At 37.7% G+C, this 26495-nt stretch overlaps 1 protein-coding gene and 1 long non-coding RNA gene across 4 annotated transcripts in view; both read right to left on the reverse strand.

The window, feature by feature from the left end:
- Nucleotides 1–26495, reverse strand: part of LOC123674225 (homeobox protein 2) — a 262915-nt gene that overhangs the window by 132850 nt on the left and 103570 nt on the right. For both annotated transcript variants that reach the window (XM_045609149.1, XM_045609150.1), the window contains exon 3: nt 1444–1519. In XM_045609149.1, coding sequence (XP_045465105.1) covers nt 1444–1519 — 76 coding nt within the window. The remainder of the gene's footprint in view (nt 1–1443; nt 1520–26495) is intronic.
- On the reverse strand, nt 23095–25949 carry LOC123674226. 2 transcript variants are annotated; one of them, XR_006746612.1, is made up of 4 exons: nt 25523–25949; nt 25105–25314; nt 23671–23785; nt 23095–23617 (listed from the first exon to the last, which is right to left on the reverse strand). It is a non-coding gene; the product is annotated as an uncharacterized LOC123674226 (long non-coding RNA). The 2 variants fall into 2 exon arrangements; XR_006746611.1 differs by having other exon boundaries at nt 23095–23785.

Genomic DNA, 26495 nt, shown 5'->3' on the forward strand with positions numbered 1-26495 from the left:
ACTATGTTCATAGGAAAAAATGTCCAAAGTTTGTCATAGAGCTTGTAGAACTCTCTGTCCAGGCAAGACATCAAGAATATCTACACACATATTCAAGGAAGATCTTGCTGGCTAAGCAGATCTACCAAAAGATAGATCTGTAAGTGATATAAAGGGAAGGGGCAGCCTTCAACAAACAAAACTGCCGCATTTGGAGTGAAGCTAATCCACAAGTGTATGTCGAAACACCGTTACATCCAGAAAATCTGACTGTTTGGTGCGCTTTATGGGCTGGTGGAATCATTGGTCCGTACTTCTTCAAAAACGATGATGGCCAGAACGTTACAGTCAATGGTGATCGGTATAGAGCCATGATTACTAACTTTTTCATTCCTGAATTGAACAACCATGATGTCCAGGAGCTGTGGTTCCAACAAGACGGCGCAACATGTCACACAGCTCGTGCCACAATCGATTCATTGAAAGACACGTTTGGTGACCGCCTAATTTCACGTTTTGTACCTGTGAATTGGCCTCCAACATCTTGTGATTTAACACCGCTAGACTAATTTCTGTGGGGCTATGTAAAGTCATTGGTCTATGCGGATAAGCCACAAACCCTTGACCATTTGAAAGACAACATTCGCCATGTTATTGCCGATATACGGCCACAAATGTTGGAAAAAGTCATCGAAAATTGGACGTCCAGATTGGACTACATCCGAGCCAGCCGTGGCGGTCATATGCTAGAAATCATATTTAAAATGTAATGCCACAAGATTATGTTGCGGATAAATAAAATTCATGTCAATCGAATAATCCATCGTTGTTTTATTGCAATTTAAAGTTCTATAGCTCTAAGAAAACACCCTTTATGTTCATAGGAAAAAATGTTCAAAGTTTGTCAAAGAGCTTGTAGAATTCTCTTTTCAGGCAGTATATCAAGAATATATACACACACATATTGAAGGAAGATCTTGATGGCTAAGCATATCTACCAGAAGATACGTCTGTGGGTGATTGTGAAGGGGCGGTAGCCTTTATGCTCATGCACAATTTTCAGTTTGCTAAGACAAGTAGTCAGGATTTTGGGCGGTCTTTTTCATCCGCTACTGCTGCAAGAACATTTTCACAAATCTAAATCTTCTCACTCTGCCCTCAATTTTCATATTAGAATAAGAGAGATGATTTTCGTGTCCAATCAGTCAATCCAATAAATGATTACGACACAAGAGGTGAATCTCTCATGAGAAAGGACTTACACTGAGGTATCGCAGCTAGGTTCCCTTTCCTTTGGAGTCTCTTGGTGATGTCAGTAATCTACCAAATGAGTTTTTAAAGCAAAGAGCCTTTTATTTTCTTGATGATTTCAATGAGAAGAGCGGTATGAGCAAATTTTGGATGTTGGAGAATTCACTGTTTGGGGTACAACCTCCTATTAACTAGTAAATAAAGAAAACTTACCATGCAAGGCCTTCAGGTACGCCTTTCCAGCGTTGATCATCTGTCTAGCTCCCGGATTAAACTTATCCAGGATGTTCTGCAACAAAAAAAAACTAGAATCATAAAACTGCAAACAACTCAAAGCTAATGCTCTTTTATGCAAACCGTCCAGACGTATTCATAAACCGAAGGAGGTCTTCGTTTTCGAGATAACTAATCCCAACTACGTTTCCGGAGGTATCTCAACAGCAAAAACAAAGATCGAAGCCGTCGGCGAAGAAATCTGGATAACATAACAACTCCCCCAGAACTTCCAGAGAGATAACACGGAAGAAAAAGAGAGAGGGGAAGTCGACGTGGAAAGTTTGACGATAGGGCAGATATTGCAAGTTGGTCTATGCGATAAACATCAATATTGTGTATCGAAAAAGTTGAGCGTAGTTCAGCTTGTTAAAACTCGGCAGACGACACATCTTGCTCATTTTGGGAGAGTCGCCGCCTGAGGGAGAAACGGGCGTAACGTAGGATCAGATCTTGTGACAGAGGTGAACTTGGGGGATTTCCCCGAAGAGCGATTACGATCGAGGCGAAGAAATTTTTTTTTTTTTTGGGATCGGTTTTTCTGTGAAACTAATTTCTTGTCAGTAGAGGGTGTGGCAACGCAAGTTTGTTTTTAAAAGTTTTTTCATGGAAGGACTTTCATTTTCACTCGCTCGATCATCTTGAAAAGATATAATTATTTTTGTGAACATTACAACTTTTTTTTTTACCTATTCCTTTTTGTCAATTTTTTGGTTGTTTATTACAATTTATGGAACGTTTCCTGATTGAGTTATATAGTGGTACAACTCTGCTTCCGCCATTGTTTTCGGAAATTCAAGGCTTTATTGTAAGAATCTGGTTATAAAGGTTAATATACTTTCTCCCAACTTTCGGGTAGCAAACAAATTGAAAAAACTGGTCATCTTTTGAAGCGATTTACGAATCGATCAAATTTTTTACTTCTTCATTAAACCGGCGTGACATTCATTGGAACAAGTGATAGTCCAAAGGAGCAAAATCTGGAGAATACGGCTGGTGGGGTAGGAAATTTCCATTTCAACGTTTGCAAGTATTTCTTGACCATTTTCGCAACATGGGGTCTAGCATTGTCATGCTGTAAAATAACTTTATCATGTCTCTCGTGGATTGCGGCCGTTTGTCTTTCAATGCTCGGGTCAAACGATTTAATTGCGTTCGATAACGATCGCCTGTGTTTGTTTAAGTCGGTTTTAACAACTCATAATACACTACGTCGATATGGTCCCACCAAATACTGAGCATGATCTTGGAACCGTGAATATTTGGTTTGGCTGTCGACGTGGAATCAAGGCCGGGATATCCTCATGATTTTCTGCACTTGCGATTAACGTAATGAACCCATTTTTCGTCTCCAGTCACAATGCGATGCAGAAATCCATTCCGTCTTTGCCTTGCAAGCAGCTGTTCAACAAACGCCGTTCAACATCTCTCGGCTTCAACTCGTACGGCACCCAATTTCCTTGTTTCTGAGTCATTCCTATGACCTCCTGGCGTTTTGGAATGGCTTGTTGCGTCATTATCAATCATCCTACCAATTCTTGTGGCGTTTGACATGAGTCTTGATCAAGTAATGTCTCGAATTCTATATCTTCGAAAACCTGCTCTCTTTCACCGCCATACTGGTCTTCGACGTCAAAATCACCATTCTTGAAGCGTTGAAACCACTCTCGGCACGTTTTTTCACTAATAGCGGCCTCACCATAGTTATGTGAGAGCATTCGATGAGCCTCAGTCGCATATTCCTTCTTGAAGCAGAAAATTAAAACCTGCAAATGACGAGAATTTGGCTCGTAAGCTGACATTTTCAATCGAGAATACCTTCATGATGCAGACGCAAATCGGTTAATATTTTGATGGTGTTATGTTTACGCATACCTAAGCTTATTGTATGACATCTACGATTTATTTATTTCGACTACTACAGTCGTCTATTGGAAAACGGCGAAAGTAAAGTTGTACAACTGATAATAGTTTGAAGGTTACTGCAAAATTTCGTGAAAATTACGAATCCGAATTCAAACAAGAATTTACATTCAAAATTGCTCCCTTCAAGTCTGCACTTATTCTTAAAATGTATCAGCCTGTATCAAACACTCCCAAATAAAATTCAACTCTCACTTTTCACCAAAATTCAAGAGAAACAACGATAAAACCAAAATCCTAATTATTTACCAAGTCAACAACTCTTATTTCTCCCTAGAGCCGCCCCTGTATCCAGAGGCGCTTCACCAAATAACCCCATTGTAACCCCCCTGATAAAAACGCGACCCCGAATCGTTGGTTGTTTTCTTTCAGAGCCGGAGGTCCGCCCTAGAATGTAAATCCTCATAAATTGGGTAATCCACTCTGCTGTTGGTTAATTAAAATTTGAAAGGAGGCTAGAGGAATGCCATCGGAACGGCCAAGATCTGGTATTGAGGTGAGTGGTTGTGAAGATACCCCGAGTACATATTTCCAATTACCCCATGGGGGTGGCAACGCCACGCTGGTTTGCATGTAAACGAGACTCCTGCATATAAACGGGTTTTTTGGGAGGAATAGTGCATTTAGGAAAGGGATATCGATTGGAGAATTGGGAGGGAATTGCTGGATTGTGTTGGAGTGATTTTTAAATACAATTTTTACCATTTCTGTTATGTTTTTTTCACTTCAAAGCAAAATAATGGTTATTTATTAAAGAAGGAAAAATAGTTATTTTTTTAACAGGCAACAAAGTAGCAAATTGACTGCCGCGGCTGATAGTTCATAGCCTCGCTACGCTCGGCTAGGAATTCAGCCAAGGTTTGTTGTTTATGATGATATATGTAGGATGTTGTATTTGCAAATTATTACGATTTCCACAATCTTTTCATTCTTCCTGTAGTGATAAATTAAGAAATTAAGACGAAATTTGATAGGAATCGCAATTGTTGGAATGGTTGGTTGCTAGGGAAATATATATGTGCATGATAATTAGAGTTGTAGAACTTATGAAATATCTGACGGTTTTTCGGAAAAATATCGGATATATTTATATTATGGACAGTGATAGCTACTTAAAATTACTTACAGAAATAAGGGAGGTGGCAAAAAATATCGATATAATTATCTTACAGGAAATATGTAGACAATTTCAAATATATGATACTGATTAAGAGCCTTATACTCAAGAAGAATATATTCCTAATTTATGGACAAGAATTGTTCTTTTCTGTTGACACTATTCTGTTTCATTTTCGTAGATGTGTGCAGATGATAAGGAATAAAGATTATTATTATTATTATTATTTAATTTCGCTTGAAATTTCAATTCTGCATTTCAGAGGGAACACCACAACATGGCTGCTCAGTTCAAAAGGAAATAAGAGATATTTCTTCTTACAAATCACCGATTCCAATTTGACATTGAAACGAAATGAAAAAGAGATGTGTTCGGTGAACGAACGATCAAAAATGAAGGAAACGTACGAAAGATTCATTCTGGTATCTGCCCCAATGAAATCCACATCGGCATCGCTAGCGAGTCGATCCAATTAAAAATTTTAATTTAGATCCCTTTTCTACACAGCCTCTATGTGAACATATACATTCTGCAGAACGTAATGATGGGAAGTCATTGAATCGTAAAGCTATGGCAAAAAATTGAACTTTCAGTTGGTTTCGAGGAAAAAGTGCCATCAAACATAAAAAAATATCCGGAGATATGATGTTTTTCGAGTTCACAGTGGACAAAGATTTTAATGATCTTTACAAGAGTTGAACAAACGTTGACCATGATGTTGTCAACTTTGGAAAAAAAGCTACATTTTGTGCCTCATAGAAACGTTAGTTGAACGCTCAAATTGATGCTATTGACTAAAATGTGGTTACTACATATCCGTACAATCAGATGAAATTCTAGTCCAATTTGATATGAAGTTTCATCTCAATACAATATTTTTGTAGTAAGATTTCCTTTCAAACTGAAAAAAATTGAAACCTCGAAAAATAGAAATAAACAACAAAGATACTAGATCAATAGTTGATCAATATATAATTTAATGATCCTAAATTGGAGGTACAAATGAAAATTACATTTTGAGAAAAAAAGCCTTGAAAAGGGACCCGTGAACGATCTGTTTTCGAGATACAGGGTGTTAAAGTTTGTTTTTTCTCATTTTTGTTCTTCATGGACATTCCCATCGCAAGGTATTCAGGTTAGTTTACAAAAATGTAAAAAGAAACTTTGGCCACTTTTTGGTTTCTTGTAGTTTTGTCTTTTCTGCTACTTATTTCGAGAAAAACATTCCACACAATAATTTAGTAATCCTCAGGAAAATTCAAATTATTATAAAGATCCAGTTAATGAGCTGTGATGAGTAAATTAATAATCAGTTATGGTACTTATTCGCCAAATCTGTAGCGAAGATTATTAGAGATTCGATAAACTGGTATAATCATTACAGAAAAGGAAAACTAAAAGAAACACTCTGTATCTCGAAAGCAATGTGTTTGCAGTCTCATATTCAAAGGACTTTCTTTCTAAGAAGCATCCAAGGAATTTTTTGGTACCTCCAATTTAGGAACACTATGTAAAAGTTTCATTTTGAAAAATCCAGTTATTTGTATAATTAAAAAAAAATGGAAATAGAATAACTGTTATTTCGGTATGATATAATTTTTGATAATTGGTACTCGAAGGAGGTGATATTTATTGGCCACCTCGGAACTCGGATTCATACCCAGTAGATCTTTTCTTTGTGAATATTTCCGTGAAGTGCCTTGCATTTCAAAGACTATTAAGGCCTAGTTTCACCAAACAGCACTTGATCCCAGATTGATTAAACTCCGCTTGTTACTAAAGCAGGCTTAACAGTGTTTTCTGTTTCACCATGCATCAACCCGTCCGAAGATGATCGCGATTAACCAAATCGCGATTAAATAGTCAAACCATTTGGCAACGTTGTGAACAAAGAGTTATATAGTGTTCTGTATCGTATTAGCAGTGATGACCACCATTGGCGCTAGGTGTCAGGTGTCATTCATTCATAACTCATAACATTTCAAATCATTTGTCATCTTGTCAACAAAAAACAAAGTTAATTTTTGCCGAAAATGTCGAGTGATGTGCTTCGAAATGTCGGAAACTTGCAGAAGTTAAAAAGAAATTATCCCATTGCACAAAACCACACATTCTGGAAAAAAAACTATATAAGTAATTTTATTAACTTATTTATTTTTATTAACAAGTTTAACTGCTTCTTATAATATTTCAATCAAACATATCAATAAATTATTCTTTGCAATAAATTTCATAAAACACAAAAACAAAGTTTACGTGTATTTTAAATGGGAAATATTGAGCCTATACATATAGTCATATTTTGATAAAATTGACCCAAAAATTAGAAATTTCCGGAAAAATAATTACATAGACAAGAGTTCCATACTGATAAATAATTATTAATCTCAACTTGAAAGGTTATAATCCTCCAAAAATGACCGATTAGTGCTAAATCGCGATTGGTCGATTAAATGGCGCTTTGGAGTGTGGTGAAACGCTACATTACATTAATCGTGATCTAAGGCCTCACTAAAGAGCCAAGTCAAGATTAAAGCATTTGGTGAAACTGGGCCTTAGGTATTGAAAAGAGCCTAGAATAATAGGAATATAAAATACAAACGCTGAAAACCTCAACCATCAAGTGACACATTTGTTGTCCCTTCAGATGTAGATGATTAGGAAAACTCGATAGCATTGATTATGTGCCCAATTGGCCAAAGTGAACTTGTTCGTGTCTATCCCATCTCTGATCCCTCGAGAAATTCCGTTCCATCAACTTTAAATTGCGTATTGATCTTTCATTAGTCCATTTGAAAAATTGAATGTCAGCCGGCCGTATCGAAATCCTGAGGGAGTTCAGTATGAATATTTATTCACGTGCATGAATTATTCAGTTCGAGTCATTTACAAAATGGTAATAGGTGGCGCTGCCAAGAAACTAAATGGAATTTCTTTCGTCCTTTTCTATCAAAGGAATGCGGATGCGAAGAACCAGAGTTTTATGATGAAATTTGAAGTATTTCACACTTTTATGAGATATACATGGTGTGTCGTTACTTCTACTAAAAAAGCAGGTAAATAACATTGAACCGAATATACTTTTAAACATCTATCCTGCTTCAGAGATGTTGTTAGGTTGAGCTTGGGGTAGTTGTTGTTGTGTTTTGTATGGCTCGGTGTTATTGTATTATTTTCTTCAATTCCCGAATTAGTTGGTGAGAAGAGTATTCATTATTTTTCTCTTCATTTAGAAGTAGATTGCTGTTGTTGAACCAGTCCCTTGTTTTGTTTGATGTATATTCACATAATTCCTTCAGCAGTGTGAAAGGCAGCCAGTTAGAATTATATTTGTATCGTCTACAATCACTGTAATTAACTACAGTCACTGTCCCGTTTTTCTCAGGATCTAGTTTGAAATCATTCAGATATACAGGGTGGCCATTTGAAAACGAAACAGACGAGATTACAGACGAAATAAAGTTTTTCGATAGAAATGCTCGGACAGGTCGATTTCTGTTTCGAGGGGGACAACTTAAGATGTAGGTTACGGACGCATAGCGCTTCAACCCTTGCTGCTACAACCCCCACCCCCAATTTTTGAATAGAGAAGATGGGGTGAGTGATACCTCAATTTAAAGGTATTTTTATACTGATTTCAGCACAGTAATTGTTTTCTCATTTTATGCATTAGTTCTCGAAATATTCATGCGTTAGTTAGTTAGGAAGGAAGCCACAGTCATGGTTGTTTTGAAGCTCAAAATGTCTATTTTTCACAAAACACTACAAGTGCCATGAAAACACCACTTTATTTTCAAATACTTAGTTAAGAATATTTCGAGAACTAATGCATAAAATGAAAAAACAATTACTGTGCTGAAATCAGTATAAAAATATCTTTCAAATGAGGTATCACTCACCCCATCTTCCCTATTCAAAATTTGGGGGTGAGGGTTGTAGTAGCAAGGGTTGAAGCGCTATGCGTCCGTAACCTACATCTTAAGTTGTCCCCCTTGAAACAGAAATCGACCTGTCCGAGCATTTCTATCGAAAAACTTTATTTCGTCTGTAATCTCGTCTGTTTCGTTTTCAAATGGCCACCATGTATAATGAACAATAAGGGTTCCAAAATATTTCCTTGAGGTATTCCTAAGATAAGTTCTGTCAACTTTGATCTAATGATTTCTCCATCTATTTCCATTTCCACCATTTGTTTTCTGAGTGATAAATATGACTTGGCCCAATCTAGCTTAATATCGATTGCGTAAAAAGAAACAAAGAAATGAAGAGAGTTATTATGAAATATTTAACATGCTGACTTAGATTAACTCAAGATAAATGAGACAGAAATGATGTCTCATTGTACTTTAGAATCTTGCAGGCTCATCGATACACCTTCACTCAGAATTATCATGAAATAAAGGACAACAAAATAATTTTCATCTCGATGCAATACGTTATTTCACAGTTCCTAGAATAAATTCAAAACGTATCTCAGAAACAGGATATAGAAAAACAAGTACGTATGTAACAAACGGCGATATTTATTCATACGACTATCAGGTATTCCTCTCATCTATCTACTGCGATCCTTTGGAATCTATATCTCTCTAGCATCTGCGATCTATTCCTTGTATGGCGTAGCTGAAAGCGGCACCGTACTGCAGTATCATCCATTGAGAGTGTTTTATAGTTGAACGCATTCAACAGCGATTTATAGCAGATAACAGGGAGTGTATAGGGTCTAGATAAGAGTAACGCTATTTTCTGGTGGAAATTTCAGTATGTCTTCTAAGAGCGATACGACGAGGTTTTATTGTAGGTAAAGGTATGTCTATAATATTTTTCTGGATGTTGAATTCGCGAAAGTTTGGATCATATGTTATCTGAGAGGAATGAATAGAGTGAATCGAGAATCGGATTTTTATATTGAATTTTGTGTGCGCCTTTATATGATGTGTATGCTGACATAATGCGACAAATAAGAAATTCCATCAAGTAAGGACCAGATCCATTGAATATACTAACTGACAAAGAAACAGCAACACCCAGAAGGACCTGCTCAAATTTTTTTCGGCGAAACATAGATAGTATAGCAAGGAGTGAATGTTTGAAAATTGGAGAAAAACAAAGGATTTACAAATTTTTCAATAAATTTGTTAATAATGTGTTTGTCCACCGCGATTATCCATACACTCCACAACACGTCTTGGAATTGATGCAATAAGATGGTCTATTTCTTCTTGAGGGATACTATCCCAAGCTACCTGTACTTCATGTCTCAGAGCCGCCAAAGTCCATGAGGGTTGGGGTAAATTTCCAAGCCTTCTACCCATGTAGAGTCAAACATGATCTATGGGAGAAAGATCGGGGGATCTGGGCAGCCGAGGCAAAAATTCACATGGGTCGCTTCTAAAAAGTTTAAACTAACTCTGGCAACATGAGGTCGGGCATTATCCTGCTGACATATTCGATTCTCCAGCCGGTTAAGGTAAGGGAGAACATATGGCTCTACTATTTCTTCAAGGTAACGCAGCGGTGTCATTTACCTCGAATGAATACTAAAGGTGACCTACTTGCATGTGCAATAGCACCCCATACCATAACGCCTACTTTCCGGTGTACATGATGCTCAACATCAAACTGAGGTTCACGTCTATCTCCCCGACGTCGTCTAACGCTTCTTCGGCCATCATGTACACCGAAGGAGAATCCAGATTCATCAGAAAAGACGACCTGATGCCATTCCACATTCCAATGTTGACGTTCTCTGCACCACTGTAATCTTTGCCGGCGATGCTCAACCGTCAGAGGTAACATAAGATGGGGTCGATAATGCTGCAATCTAAAAGACTTTATCCGGAGGTAAACCGTTCATCAGCCAAAGATAGAGTTGTCGCAAATCGGTCTTCAATGGCCATAAGTCTTTGACATCGATCTTGAACTTCATTTGTACCCCTTCGACGTCCTCTTCTTCGATTGTGGGCATTATCAAACCACGCTTGACATAATCTCATAACAGTAGTTGGATTTCTGTTCGTATGGTTAGCGATTTCTCGAAATGACAACCCCGCCTCCCGTAGACCAATAGATCGACCTTTTTCAAATTCACTTAGCTGGCGATAAATTCCGCGTAAACGTGCTCTAGGCATTTCAACAAGAACTAAATATCGACTTTGGATCTCTTTGAACAGCTGGTTTGTTGTAAACTTTAAAAAACTTGCAAAAAACGACTACAATATTCAAGTAACAAAATTTTTTACATGAAAAAACCTTCACGATTTTCTTCTCCAAATTCAATCATTTACTCCTTGCTCTTCTTTCTATGTTTCACAAAAAAAAAAATAATAATTTAAAAAGAGATGTAAAACTGTTTCCATCCAGACGCTACAAAAATTAGCTAATTAATCAATGTGAATAAGTAACACTCATAACATCAACCTTAAGAAAAAAATATCCCTTTCAGATAGATATACTGAAGCAAATTATCCCAGTCTTGTTGCCAAATCGTACGAGGACGAACGAAAAAACCGTAAATTTCCAACAGCGCTCGCCTCACTAGAATCATCTCACGTAGCGCCATTACAGCCGTTACGTCAGATCACTCTAATTGCACGTTTTTACGCCCAATAATTCCATTCTATGATGTCTGCGTACACTCAATCATAGTCATTAGCTGGATGAACTTGGGAAAAGCTGTACGTCGACGAAAAAAAAACGAAAGTCCAATCGTAATGTTGCTTTTTCGCATGATGTACGTGATTGGAAAGTTCATCAGAGCGATGGGTATCACTGCTACGTGTGTGACGTTTATCGTACAACGTTCGAGATAGACTCGTTGGCCAATCTGTTGAATATTCAGATCGCCGGCGAATTGGAAAACGTACGGAAAAATCTGAATTATTGATAGGACTGGCACAATAGCTTTCTCGTTGGTGACCAGTGGGATACTGCCATAAAGATCAACTTATAACCAAAAAGTCTAAAATTTTCTCTAGTGAGTCTCTAAATCTGATTTAGTATTTTAAATTATAGGAAGTTTGAATTGCCTTGCGTTCATTTCTAAACAGTATTAGTGTATTTGTTCAACATTCCATCAAAAAATCTTAAAGGCTATTCCAATCCAATTTTTGGGATAATAAGTCCATGAAGACTATTGAATGAGAGGTCCCATCTATGGAGTCACGGCTTGGCTTGATATTCAAGCTACTTGGCTCGAGCTCAAATGAAGTAGCTTGAGTTTGACTTGAAATCAACTCAAGTTCAAGCCAAGTAGTAGTTTTTCAATGCAAAGACAAGTAATTTATTCGTTAGGTACTTCATTTAACATTGAAAAACTACTACTTGACTTAAACTTGAGTCGATTTCTACTTGGCTTGAGCTTGAGCCAAGTAGCTCAAATATCAAGCCAAGTCGTGAATCCCTAGTCCCATTGATGATTCTCCAAGGTCTTCTTATTTGTCTTATCTTAACATCTTTTCCTGGTGTCATTCGAAAATTGTTGAAGTAGAGCACACTTCTCTAGAAGATCTACAGAGAATAGTAATAGCATGCAAAATCTAGCACCTCAAATCTTACAGAATACAAGAATTTGAACGAAGACATATTTACTGTTGAGAAATAAAGGGTTGGAGAGTTTGAAAACCTGATCAATTCAAATTCAGTAGAAACTTAACCACCTATTGCTATTCACTCATCAGATTCGAAGAGTCTTTCACGCCAAAACGACGACATAGAACTTTTCGAATATTTATAAATTGCAGATTGTATATTCAAGGACGGTTTCATTGCACTGAGATCTTATAGTCTATTGTGCCCCCATCGGAGCTATTCTCACCTATAGTCGTTGTGGTCTACAGCTTGCCCTCCAGTTCCAGAGTTTCAATGAACTCTACCATCTGATATGGCTTCAAGGAGGTTACTTCCTCACTTCTGCAAATCTATTGTCCAAAGCATTTTTGGCGTTGGCTAGCGATTGCGGTCACCAGTTGATCCGGAGTTTCTTCCTCCTCCTCACAGAATCTGCATTCGTCGTTTTCTGCTAGACTCATTCTCATAAAATGTTTCCTGAGACGGAAACGGCCTGTAAGGAATCCAGTGAGGAGGTGCAGCATGTTTTTTAACCAGATACTTCTTAGATTCCGTAGTATCAAAGTTTCCAAAAACTTTTGATCTAACCCAAGAAGATTCCGATAGAGTGTTTCTCTTTTGGTTTTTCCTTTCTCCTGAAACTCTTTCTTCTAGGCACATTAACTTATACCACTGACAGGTTCTGGGCCAATGAAAGGAGTGTGTATTTTTTCTGGTAAGTCTGTTGACCTCTTGATTTCCTTCAATTCCCGAGTGTCTAGTTTGTTAAGTATCATTCGGCACTCCAAGACCATCTTAGAATCGACGATATCTGAACTCTATGCTTCGATTGCATCCAAATGGTCACAAGTATCGCTATATCACATTTCTGAAAGTTTCCTCATTTCCAAACAAGGGGTATTAACGTACACCCACGACTTTACAATCACAAATACATACTTTGAAAAACAAACTCCAAAATAAAAATTGAACTCTCCTCTCTCCTCTCCTGGCGTTTCTGGAAACAATCATACCTACGGAAATACTCGACTGAGCTCTTTAATATGGATCACTCTATACAACCCCTTTTACTTGGAGTACCAAGACCAATTCCCAATACTATTGTGTAGTCACTAACTAATGTAAGTACTGACATATTCATTCCTGGCAAAGAATTCATGAAAATAAATCGGCCAGTTATTTTGTCTCTCAACTGTCAAACAGTCATTCATATCAACTTCATTTTTCACATTCCTGTGATCAATTTGCTTTGAAACTCTTCCTCTATATTTCCCTATTCTGCTCCTATAAAATAAAGAAATAATTGAACTTCATTTGATGAACTCTAGAGTCGCCCAATTAGAGTTGAAATATTTATTAAAATTCCTAGCATCAGCTCCATATTTCCATCTCGAAAATGTTTTCGTCAAAATCCACGAGAAATATATACATCTGCTTTAATTGAAGAACTTTTCCATCCCCGTCATCGTCAGGAAAAATATCAGGAAAGAAATGAAAATTTTCTCCGCTGAGGCATACGTGGAAGTGGGACAACAATAAAGAGGTATTATTCGATATTGCCCCAGAGTTATTTTGACATGAAAGGAATTGGAGTGGAAGGACGAAGATGTTTCGGTGTCTGCAACTAAATGAACACTCGAGATGTAGATGGAGCAACGATAAATGGCTATTATTTTCAGGGAATATCAAAATGTAATAACAAAGAAGGCTAATGGTGAACTCGAGTTACTACATTTCGTCAGGAATTGGATTCTCTTCGTGTGGGTGTGTTGTTCTGTATACTTTTTATCAATTATTTTCTCTTTTGATGTGATCTTATATGGAAAACGTGATTTTGATTTTGCTTATTAGTCGATTTGGTCCATTATTTTTGGTATTGCGTTTCCATTATAGCTTGAAATTTGTGACTTCTATATTATTATGCCAATTATAAAATATTGTTTCGATCTGGGTGATTTTTTAGTAGAACTGAAAATAGCAATACTAACATCAATACTCAAAGGCACACTGATTTGATCCTAACAAAATAAGGTGTGGTGTCACCCAAGGATCTATTCAGGGGGCAGGGCCCAGTTTTCTTTAGTATTAGGAAGTGCTGTTGTTATTCGGATGATGTAGTGATTCTAAATAGATCAGATAGTAGGTGCCCGTGATGAAAAAACCAATGTATGTGAAATGGACGCACATAGTTGGTTGTAGGCCAATGGATCACTGATGAATTCAACCAAAACTCAGACTTTGTAACTTGTAGTAACAAATGAAGAGTCAACATATTCATTAATCATCATTATTGTAGTAACAAATAAAGAGCCAACATTTTCATTGATCATCATTATTATTGGGATTTAATTAAGGAGGTTCCATTTCACTGCGACCTAATGGTCTTTTGTGCCCCCCATCAGAGCTATTCTCTCCATAACGAGATCTACAGCTCGCCTTCCAGTTTCAGAGTTCTAAAGAACTCCAATATCTGGCTTCAAAGAGGCTTATTTCTCACTTCTACAAGTTTCTTGTCCAAAGCAGATTTTGCGTTGGCTAGTGATGGCGAGGCATTCCTTCACCAGGTGATTCTAAGTTTCTTCCTCCTCCCGACAGAATCTGCACTCGTCTTTTTCTGACCCATTATCATGAGGTGTTTCCTAAGACTACAATGCCATTTGAGGAATTCAGTGAGGAGGTGTGGGGTATTCTTGGGAACATCCAGATACTCCTTGGATTTCGCAGTGTCAAAGTTTCGAAGGAACTTTTTGGAATGATCCAAACCAGGAAGATTCCACCAGAGTGTTTTTCTTTCGGTTTTTTCCTTCTACTGAAACTCTTTCTTGTAGGTACATTTGCCTATACCACAAAAATGTTCCGGGCCGATGAAAGGTGTTTCTGGCAAATATGTTGACTTTTTCATTTCCTATAATTCATTCCTATTATACTTGAGACTTAAATTCCAAACAACATTAAACTGTAACAAGCATAAGTCTACTTGCGTTAATTCGAAAGGTGAAAAATTTGCTTCTAGAAAAGACTATTGGTAACATGACTAAATTTTCTGCCACAGAGTGTTGCATATCTGTTTATGTGTTTCACGTGTGATATTATTTTATGTATCCAATTAATTTTTTATGTGTAGGCTGTTGATGATTCTTTTGACATGCAATATAATTTTGTTAATCGTAAATATTTATGCAAGTGGTATTTATTTGTAAAATGTATGAACAAATACTAAGGAGTGTTTTTTTTAGAACTTTAAATTGCAATAAAACAACGATGGATTATTCGATTGACATGAATTTTATTTATCCACAAGATAATCTTGTGGCATTACATTTTAAATATGATTTCTGGCATATGACCGCCACAGCTGTCTCGGATGTAGTCCAATCTAGACGTCCAATTTTCGATGACTTTTTCCAACATTTGTGACCGTATATTGGCAATAACACGGCGAATGTTGTCTTCCAAATGGTCAAGGGTTTGTGGCTTATCCGCATAGACCAATGACTCTACATAGCCCCACAGAAAGTAGTCTAGCGGTGTTAAATCATAAGATCTTGGAGGCCAATTCACAGGTCCAAAACGTGAAATTAGGCGGTCACCAAACGTGTCCTTCAATAAATCGATTGTGGCACGAACTGTGTGTCATGTTGCGCCGTCTTGTTGGAACCACAGCTCCTGGACATCTTGTTTGTTCAATTCAGGAATGATAAAGTCAGTAATCATGGCTCTATACCGATCACCATTGACTGTAACGTTCTGGCCATCATCGTTTTTGAAGAAGTACGGACCAATGATTCCACCAGCCCATAAAGCGCACCAAACAGTCAGTTTTTCTGGATGTAACGGTGTTTCGACATACACTTGAAGATTAGCGTCACTCCAAATGCGGCAGTTTTGTTTGTAGACGTAGCTATTCAACCAGAAGTGCGCTTCATCGCTAATGGATGTAGTGCGCGTTTCGTATTTCGCACAGAACCATTATTTTCTAAATAAAATTGCACTATTTGCAAGCGTTGTTTCGGCATGAGTCTATTCATGATGAATTGCCAAACTAAACTGAGAATAAATCACTTGACAGCTGTTGAATTGGTCGTTATCTTGAACAGTAATGCCAACTTAAAGTTATATACCTCGAAAATAAACACCCTATAGGTACATTTGCCTATACCACAAAAATGTTCCGGGCCGATGAAAGGTGTTTGTGCTCCTTTTCTGGCAAGTATGTTGACTTCCATTTCCTCCAATTCATTCCTATTATACTTGAGACTTAAATTCCAAACAACATTAAACTGTAACAAGCATAAGTCTACTTGCGTTGATTCGAAAAGTGAAAAATTTGCTTCTAGAAAAAACAATTAGTAACTCGACTAAATTTTCCGAAACCAAGTGTTGCATATCTGTTTTTGTGTTTCACGTGTGATAGTATTTTATGTATCCTTTAAATTTTACATAAGTAGTCTGGCTGTTTCTTTTGGCATCCATATGATTTTGTTGATGGTAAATATTTATGCTTCTGATACTTATTTGTAACATGAATGAACAAATACTCTTATCAAACATATGTATTACATTCATGAAGTACAATGTATAGTTCCCTCACTATTTTTTTAGTGCATTGCAGAATATATCCGATAAATAGATACGATGCGAATTTTGCTTCTGTTCACCAACAAATCGTACTGCACATCAAGGCATGACCTCAAGAAAAGAAAATAATTCCCATAACAAACTTTCGTAGTCTTTCAGTTTCCCGGTTTCGCCATTGTAATGCACTGTATGTCTTATTTACTGTTTGTAACTGAACATCTCACGGACAAACGAACATCGTACGGGCTTCCGCAATCCATAAATGCACGAAACAACCTTTGAACAATTTTGCGCTATCGAGCGAACCATGCTGCATTCGTCCTTCCCTGGTTGCAGTCGAGTTTCATCACAATTCCTATTTATTACTGCGATAAATTGCCGAGCCTGAAGTTGGACTCGCAGAGGAGTTTTCATTCATTAGGGGAATAGCATAGCCAATTTGGCCTGAGTTATTTCGATTCGACTATACGGGAGTATATCGGTGCATTTCTATGATTGTCATGGCAAACAGAGTAGACAGAGTAAATTTCTGCCCACTAAACTAGACGGAAAATGATGAAACTGTATTTTACCCACTATTTCTTGAGCTGTATCCACATGTTGACGAATATTAGGCCAATTGAAAAGTTCCCGGTCTGATGCACAGTGCTAGTATTGAATCCATATGATTTTTAGTTAGTACCAACCTTCAAATGATACGTGTCAAAATTTGACAGCAGTCCGACCATTAGTTTGTGAGATATTGCGTTGTTAGTGTACTTTTGTTATCTGAAAAATAAGGAAAAAAAAATAATTCGCGTGCTGATAAAATATTGCTCTTTGAAGGAAAAAAATACAGTTGAAGCCAAATATTGGCTTGATGAAGAGTTTCCGGGGTCTGCACCAGAAAAATCATACCATCATTGATTGGTATGCTAAGTTCAAACGTGGTGAAATGAGCACCGAAAATGGCGAACGTAGTGGACGCCCAAAAGAGGCTGTCACCACCGTAAAAATAACAAAGTTTTACAAAATAATTTTGGAAGGCCGTAAGGTGAAGTTGATCGAGATAGCAGACATTATTAATATATCATCTGAAGGTGTACATCATATCATTCACGAGCATTTGTACATGAAAAAGCTGTGTGCAAAATGGGTGCCGCGCGAGCTCACAATCGATCAAAAGCAACAACGTGTTAATGATTCCGATCAGTGTTTGAAGCTGTTTAAGTGTAATAAACCTAAAATTTGCGTCGATATGTGACAATGGATAAAACATGGCTCCATCATTCCAGTCCGGAGTCCAATCGACAGTCAGCTGAGTGGACTGCACAAGATGAACCGAATCCAAATCGAGGAGAAACGCTACAGTCAGCTGGCAAGGTTATGGCATCATAATTCTGGGATGCGCAAGGTATAATATTCATTGATTACCTCCAAAAGGGCCAGACTATCAACAGCGATTATTATATAGCGTTTTTGGATCGTTTAAATGATGAAATCGTTAATAAATGGCCCCATTTGAAGAAAAAAAAGATGCTGTTTCATTAAAACAATGCACCGTGTCATAAATCAATGAAAACAATGGCAAAATTGCATGAATTGGGCTTCGAATTGCTTCTGCATCCACCGTATTAGCCAGATCTGGCCCCCAGCGACTTTTTCCTGTTATCAGACCTCAAAAGAATGCTCGCTGGAAAGAAATTTAGCACCAATGAAGAAGAAATCGCCGAAACTGAGGCCTATTTCGAAGCGCAAGACAAATCGTTCTACAAAAATGGTATCGAAAAGTTGGAAGATTGCTATATCGCTCTCGATGGCAACTAAGTTGAATAATAAAATCGAATTTTGCCAAAAAAACATGTGTTTTACTATGGTAGACCTAGGAATTTTCAATTGGCCTGTTAGTGACGTACGCATCCTCAGATGAGACCTCTTCTCCAATATGTTCGATGACGATTGTGATGTATGTCAATACTAATCGAATAGAAATTGCCTGAAGTTGCATTTGACATTTAGTGTATAGACATTGTACAGAGTCGTTTCCACAAATGGTGAAGATTGATCTACGATTAGTTTGAAATGATACAATCTTCACAAAAAAAAAACTCCCAAATTCTACAATACCTACCTTTTATCATCTTCTGTTTTGTCTCAGAAATATAGAGGGCTATTGCAGCAATAAAAAGCCATACTGCAAATATTGCTGGGGTTGTTCCGTGGCCAAATTGGCACGTGAGATACGTTTTTATTTATCTAACTTCGATATATTCGCCATGCAGCTTGAGAAACATTATTCAACCTAAATGAAATATTTCATTTGTTATTTTTCCAATCATTAAAACAATTAACACACATTACTCCATAATATAATCCACCAACAACAACTTCATATGTCACATTCTTGAAATAGTCCATAAGCTATCTGAATTAATAGCATTGGTAGCCAAATACCAATGCACTTTACACGGTTCCTACTTCCTTCAGAAAACCTCGGGTTCCTTATGTACATAATTTTGGGCATTCTTGGCAGGCACCCATCTGTAGCACACCAACTGCAAAAATCTCCTATATGCTTGCACACTTCCTTGTTGCTACAACCTCTCTCCAGCTCGTTCTTACCATCGAAATTTGTGACGCTGAAAGTGACACAAACCTCCCCTTTAGAGCAGGGTAAAACAGGCGCACTTCTAGTCAGACAGTAGGAGTCGTTTTTGGTATTGCACTGGACACAGTTAACATTATTACTAGACCTACTGGAGTTGTATTGAATCTGATCGGCAGTTTCTGGTACGCAGAAGTCTGTATCACAGAATTGACATTTGAGCTCCAACAGCTGGCACATCTTCTCATTGAGACAGTCTCTGAATTTTGATCTTTTGTTGGTGGTGTCTTCGATCTCTTCAGCTAGGGCGCATATGGTGTTTTCGGGGCATTTTTGTCTCGAAATTCCTGATTGCGATCCGTCCAAGACGTTTATTTTGGAAACGAAACATTCTAAGGAGAAGCCAGAATGAAGGTTGATGGTCAAATATAAAAGTAGGAGGTAGAATTTGTCATTGGCGGACATTGTAGATGATTGACATTGTTTTTGAAAGATGTGTCAAATATGTGAAGCATAGAGAAAATGGAATAGTGTTTATGATCATGATACTGTAACAGCCAATCACGCATATTTTGGTTTTTTCATTTCCATTCCAGTAATTTCGATGTCAAATCTGCACCAGGCACTGGAAGGCCAATTCTCGAAAATGTTGATAAAATCATGGACATTGTCGACATTACCGACATGTAAGCACTGTTAAGATTAATCAAGAGCTGAAAATTTTACAAAAAAGCGTTTGAAACCATTTGCATAAGGCTGGTCTCAAGAAGAACCGATGTACCAGACGAGTTAGTTCAAAAATAAAAACTGAATGAACCGAATTTCCATTTACGAATCTTTGATTAATCGCAACAAAATCGACCCATTTTTGAAAGCGGTTGGTGACTGGTGATGGAAAGTAGATCACTTACAACAACGTCAAGCGAAAACGGTCGTGGTTGAAACGCGGTGAGCCGGCAGAAACGGTAGCCAAGCTAGAATTGACGGCCAGGAAGGTTTTGCTGTGTGTTTGGTGGGATTGGCAGGGTATTATCTACTATGAGCTGCTCCCCTACGGCACAACTGTTCACTCGGAACAATACTGCCAGCAATAGGAGCGTCTGAAGGAGGCAATCGGTCAGAAGCGGTCTGCTTTGGCCAATAGGAATTGTGTTCCCTCAGGACAATGCCAGGCCACATACATCGATAGTGACACGCCAGAAGCTCTGGGAGCTTGGTTGGGAGGTTCTTCTGCATCCACCTTATAGTCCGGACCTAGCACCAAGTTCATCTGTTCATATCCATGGCGACCAATTTTGCTGGTGAAAAATTCGCTTCAATAAAGGCTTGTGAAAATCGAATGTCTCAATATTTTGCTAGTAGGGACGAGGCTTCCTATGGGAGAGGCATAATGATTATTAACTTCGAAATGACAATAACTTATGGGTTTTTTTTAGCACACTCTATGTCTCCAAAAAAAAGTAGGTAGATTTTAAAAATCCTACAAATGCATACTAAAATAAGTCCCCCACTGCCATCTCAAAATTCTAACACTGTATGAATGAAATAGAATCCAGTAGGATTTTTCCTCCATCCAGCATCCAGAACTGAATGCAACGAATCCCGGGTTAGCCGTCCATTGTTGCGCGATATCCGTGAAAGCCGTGTAGGCAAAATAGAGCTCGCAAACAAGCGTCGAAACCGAGAGGCGGCAGCACGGTAGGTTGCCAGAGAGACATAGAATTAAAATCCGAAATCGTAAATCCCTTCACAAAGGCCGAAATGGGTTTAAATAAACGCACAGGTGCTTTCAGTTGGAAATTAACCCGAACGCCGGCCTGGATCCGTTTTAATTTTGGTGCGCGCTCTCTCAACATAATTCTCCTCATAATAAAAATCACCATTATTACTGGAATGCGGAAGGTGATTAGGTAACAAGGTTATTTGAGGGTTTTTGTTGGCGAAATTGATGCGATAGTGGGTGGTCGTTGTTTAGAAAAAGAAGTACAGTTGGTTTTCTGTGGTTTGGAATGACAGTTTGTCGAATTTGAGGTTAGGTGTCAAATAATTTTGATATTGTTCTGTAGTATTAATTTTGAAAGTTTAAATCAATGTGAAGCATATTGCTAAGTGAAATAAATACTAACACATCATGGATTCATTATAAAAATTACTATTTTCAATTATTGGAATGCAACAATCAGAAAATAATTTCAAATCACCAGTTTTGTCTTACGCAAAGATCATTCAACGATCCATCAACTGTAACGACTCACTGAAAATATTAAGAAGCATATAAACCTCTCTGCTGCAATATTTCTGGACATGAAAAATCAATATATCAAAAATGAATAGATGCAAGATAGCTCAGTTTGCAGTTGACGTTGTTACTACTATTACAGTAGAACACGCAAACCAATAACCAGTCAGTTACAGATGGACTGATGGAATACTTCAAGAAATGGAGATTCAAAGTAAATACGACGAAAACAGTTGCAATCTACTCTGGAGGAATTACAGTAAATAAAGAGATAGCAGGAAAAAAAACTAAATATGGCGCCACGCAGCAACGTCGTTTCGGATATGTCGTGCAGAAAATGCTCGAAAGAGGTGAAAATATTTATTAGTTGTGGAAAGTGTGACTCTAAATACCACCCTAGTTGTGTATTGAAGATCTGTGGCACCTTTGTCAATTCTGAGGGTGTGGTTATATGTTGTGAAAACCGAAAGGATTGTAAATGTGAGGTTAAGGATAGAGAAATCGAGGAACTAAAACTGAGAATTTCTGGTATAAATGAATCTTTATTCGAAAAATCCCTAGCATTAGATCGAAATGGCTCCGATGTCGTTGAACTGAATGGAATATGCGACAGTAAAAGTGAACAATCAATTATTATGTATGGGAATGAAAGTAAGTTCGACTATCAAGAAATGTTGATCAAACAAAAAGATATGCTGATTTCTGAAATGAGCGATAAAAACGAAATATTAAAGAAGCACGTCCTCCTTCTCGAAAAGCTTCAAAATATGGAATCTCCCTCGATCGAAAACCCCAAACAACCTGAACGAAAAATAAATAATAACATAAATACAGTAAATAAATCAAACAACGCATGTGGAAATGCCGGGGATCCGTATTCGAATTGCGATAATAATGAATTAGATAAGGATGATTCAAATATGACATCGCCAAGAACATGTGAATCCCAGGAATCCTATAAATGGCAACAAGTGAAACACAGGGGTAACGGAAACAATAACAAAGGAAGGAAATCTTTTACGGGAGTCTTTCCTGTCCAGTCTGTGCAAAAATCATCATCGGTGAGGGATGTCAACAAAAAATCTCGTCCTGAAATAGTAAAAGGTACCGGAAAATCCGATGGAGAGGTACAAGAGTTCTGCAGCAGTAGACCCAAAATATGGCTTCATGTTGGTAGGGTCAGCCCCAATACGACTGAGGAGTCCATTATGAAACATTTGAATAGGACCTTCCCAAACCGACCTTTCACTGTTGAGGCTCAGCCAACAAATGCGAACTCCGAAAGCATATCATTTAAGGTAGGTGGAGACGTTGATTTACAGGAAGACCTGTATAAAAGTCATAATTGGCCGGAGGGAGTGACTATAAGACGGTTCACATTTTTTCGAAAAAGAAACTATTATAAATAAAATGAAAAATAAACAAACTAAGCAGATCACACTTTTAAATTTTAATCTGCAATCATTAGCAAATAAAATTGACAGCGTTCGACAACTTCTTGAATCGCGTCATGTTGACATAGCGTGTTTTACAGAACACTGGCTTACAGCTGATATTATTTCGAAAATTAATCTGGGAAATTATGAAGTAGCTAGTTCTTATTGCAGACAGTCTTCACGACACGGAGGCACAGCTATTGTCCTCCGTAAGGATTTACCTTTCAAGGAATTATTAGAAGTAAAATCTAACTCTGTTGAAAAACAAATAGAACTTGCTGGCGTCCGACTGACGAAATACAAAATATTGATACTCTCACTGTACAGGCCGCCATCTGGTGACGTGTCACAGTGCCTTGATGTTTTGACAAAAGTGCTCGAATTATGTCAGGCCTTATATCCGACTGATCGATTGTTTGTTTCGGGAGATTTCAACATCGACTTCGGGAAGAACTCGAAAGATCGACAAAAAACCATCGAGGTCCTCAAAATGTTTAACCTGGATGTGGTTTTCTCTGAGCCGTCACGTGTGACTAACATATCAAGCTCGTGTATAGACAACATTTTCTCCAACATCAGCATCGGTTCTGGCGGGAGATTCACTTTTCAGCCTTATCTTTCAGACCATATGGCCCAAATCGTGAGATTTTCAGTTTGCAACCTTGAGCCTGAAACAAGAAAATATAAATTCATACGGGAATTCAACGCAACCAAAACTCACCATTTTCTAGAATGCATAGGAGTCGAGGACTGGACGAAAACATGTTCGGATAGTGCGATTGTTCAGTTCACAGAATTTCACGACCGTTTGTTGGATATTTTCCGGTCATGTTTTCCTGAAAAAAAAGTAATTGTCAATAAAAAAAAGAAAAAATACTCTGTAAGTCAGGAAATAACAACAATTAAGGATAGATTGGAGGCAGCTGACACAATAGCAAAGGTTAAGAAGGATCAGGCTAGTGAGGAGCTGTGTAAGGTCTTGAGAAGGTCTCTGCGGATGAAAATCAGGGAAACAGTAAAAAAGAAAAATGCCGATAAACTGTCGATATCGAACAACAGATATCAGACTATGTGGCAATTGATTCGCGAGGAAACGAATAAAAACGGATCAGCAAGGACAGAGAATAATCTCACTGCCGATGATTTGAATAGATACCTGGTTTCTGTTGGCACGAAATTCAACTGTAGTTCTGACATTTCCATCGAAAAATCAGAAAGCCTGCTTAAAAAGAAACATGAATCAGTTCAGACATCCATGTTCTTGTTTCCCATAACGGAATTGGAAATTGCAAATGCGTCCCATGACCTCAAAAGTAAGAATTCTCGGGACATTAATGGAATGTCAGTCGCTTTGATGAAACAAATGATTCCTTTGCTCTTAACACCACTGTGCAAAATTTTGAACGACTGTATGACACAAGAACGTTTTCCTGAAGAACTAAAAATTGCTAGAGTTTGCCCTATTTACAAGAAAGGTGATGTGGATGATGTCTCCAATTACAGGCCCATATCGATATTACCAGCATTGTCGAAAATATTTGAGCTCATAATGAAGAACCGCCTTGTTGAATTTCTGGAAAAGCACTCAATTATCCATGATTCCCAACATGGTTTCAGACAGAACAGATCAACAATAACAGCAATGATCGAGGTGCTCGAGGAAGTTATGACGGCATGTGAGAGAGGGGAGGAGGCTGAGTTTACGTGCGTGGACTTGAGTAGGGCTTTCGACACGGTGAATCACGAAATCCTTCTGAATAAGCTCCATCACTATGGTATAAGAGGAAAAGCAAATAATCTATTCCGTTCTTATCTTTCGAAGAGGAGGCAGGTGGTTGATTGGAACGGTGTGGTGTCAGGATTCGAGAGCTTGGGGAGTGGAGTTCCGCAGGGGTCCATACTGGGGCCGGTGCTGTTTATTTTATACATAAACGATCTATTTCCAAATGTCAACTCCGATAAGACCGTATGTTATGCTGATGATACTGGTTTTATAAACAGATCAAAGTGTCCCGAGGAGCTCCACAGATCGTCGATAACTTCAGAGAGAGATGCACGTTCATGGTTCGCGGCTAATGGTCTGGTGTTCAACGAGGACAAAACACAGAAATTGGTTTTCACCGGTAGGGACTCTGGTGAGAACTCGTTGATTTACCTGGGATTGCAGTTCCAGTCTTCTCTCGGCTGGGCCACTCACATCGACACACTTTGCAAAAAACTGTCAACTTCGATATTTATGATACGTCGAATGAGAGAAATAGTTGACCAAACAACAGCTAAGCAAACCTACTACTGTGCCTTCCATAGTTTGGCAGTCTATGGAATAATTCTTTGGGGACACAGTAGTCATGCCGAAAGAGTCCTCCTGAAACAGAAGAAAGCTTTGAGAACCTTGTATGATATGCGAAGCACAGAGAGCTGCAGGGAAACTTTTAAAAAAGAAGGCATACTTACCATAACCTCCGTGTTCATATTGGCTTGTGTAGATTATATTCACGCAAACAAGGAGAAGTACACAAAGCACTCGTATTATCACACCTACAATACTCGAGAGAAACATAAATATACATTACCCCGTCTAAGAATGAGGAAGGAGGAACTTGGTCCAAATTTCTGGGGACTCAAATTCTACAACAAGCTTCCAGATGAAGTGAAGAGCCTGGGAAAATTGCAATTTCATAAACGAGTAAAGAGTTTGTTGCTGCAGAACACTATATATTTTTTACATGAGTTCCTTGACTGATTCGTTAGTACTTGCATTGTTTTAGATTATGTATAGTGCCAAATTTGTGTTTATATTTTTTTTTTTTAACATAGTTAATTATGTATATCGTACCAAATTTGTGTTTGTATTTTTTATCGCAGATTATTGCATTGTAGCGAGAATTTATATATACATATTATATTCATAAGTATTTACATAATTGTAAAAAGTTCTGATTGACATGTCATGTAATTCATTGATGACGTTAATATATATTACTATTACTATTACTATTACTACTATTACTATTACTATTACTAAAAGTCAAAATCGAAATTCAGACTGACGAAAATAAATATAGTAAGCAGGAGTATAATACGAAAGACAATAAGAGAGATCGGTTGCAAAGTACAATGAATACAGTAATCAGAACAGTGGTTGGCGCCTCATAGTATATTAGCAACCAACAAATCAGAGAAGAATCTCAAATTGAGGAAATAGTTAACAAACGAATACGAGGCTCTAAAAGAGCATGAGAATAGGGAATTGAGAAAGATTATACAAATCCCAATAAGACAGACAGACAGACGAGTGAGGAAATACTTCTTTCAAAGAATGAAGTAGAAGAAAAAAGTTACCTGAGAAGGGAGAAAAGTATCCTAAATAAACAACAGTAGAAAATTGGAGAAATTATAGTAGAGGCGTAGGGAAATAAATTCCAGTACTCAAACAGAAAGACCTGTATGTCTTGAAACCTTTCAAGTTTTATTTGAATATCTCGAACGGTTTCAGAGCAATAAATAGTCAGTTTTCAAACTTTTCAACATTCTGTACGTAGCAAT

The sequence above is a fragment of the Harmonia axyridis genome, chromosome 2, assembly GCF_914767665.1.
Source record: "Harmonia axyridis chromosome 2, icHarAxyr1.1, whole genome shotgun sequence".
Lineage (NCBI taxonomy): Eukaryota > Metazoa > Arthropoda > Insecta > Coleoptera > Coccinellidae > Harmonia > Harmonia axyridis.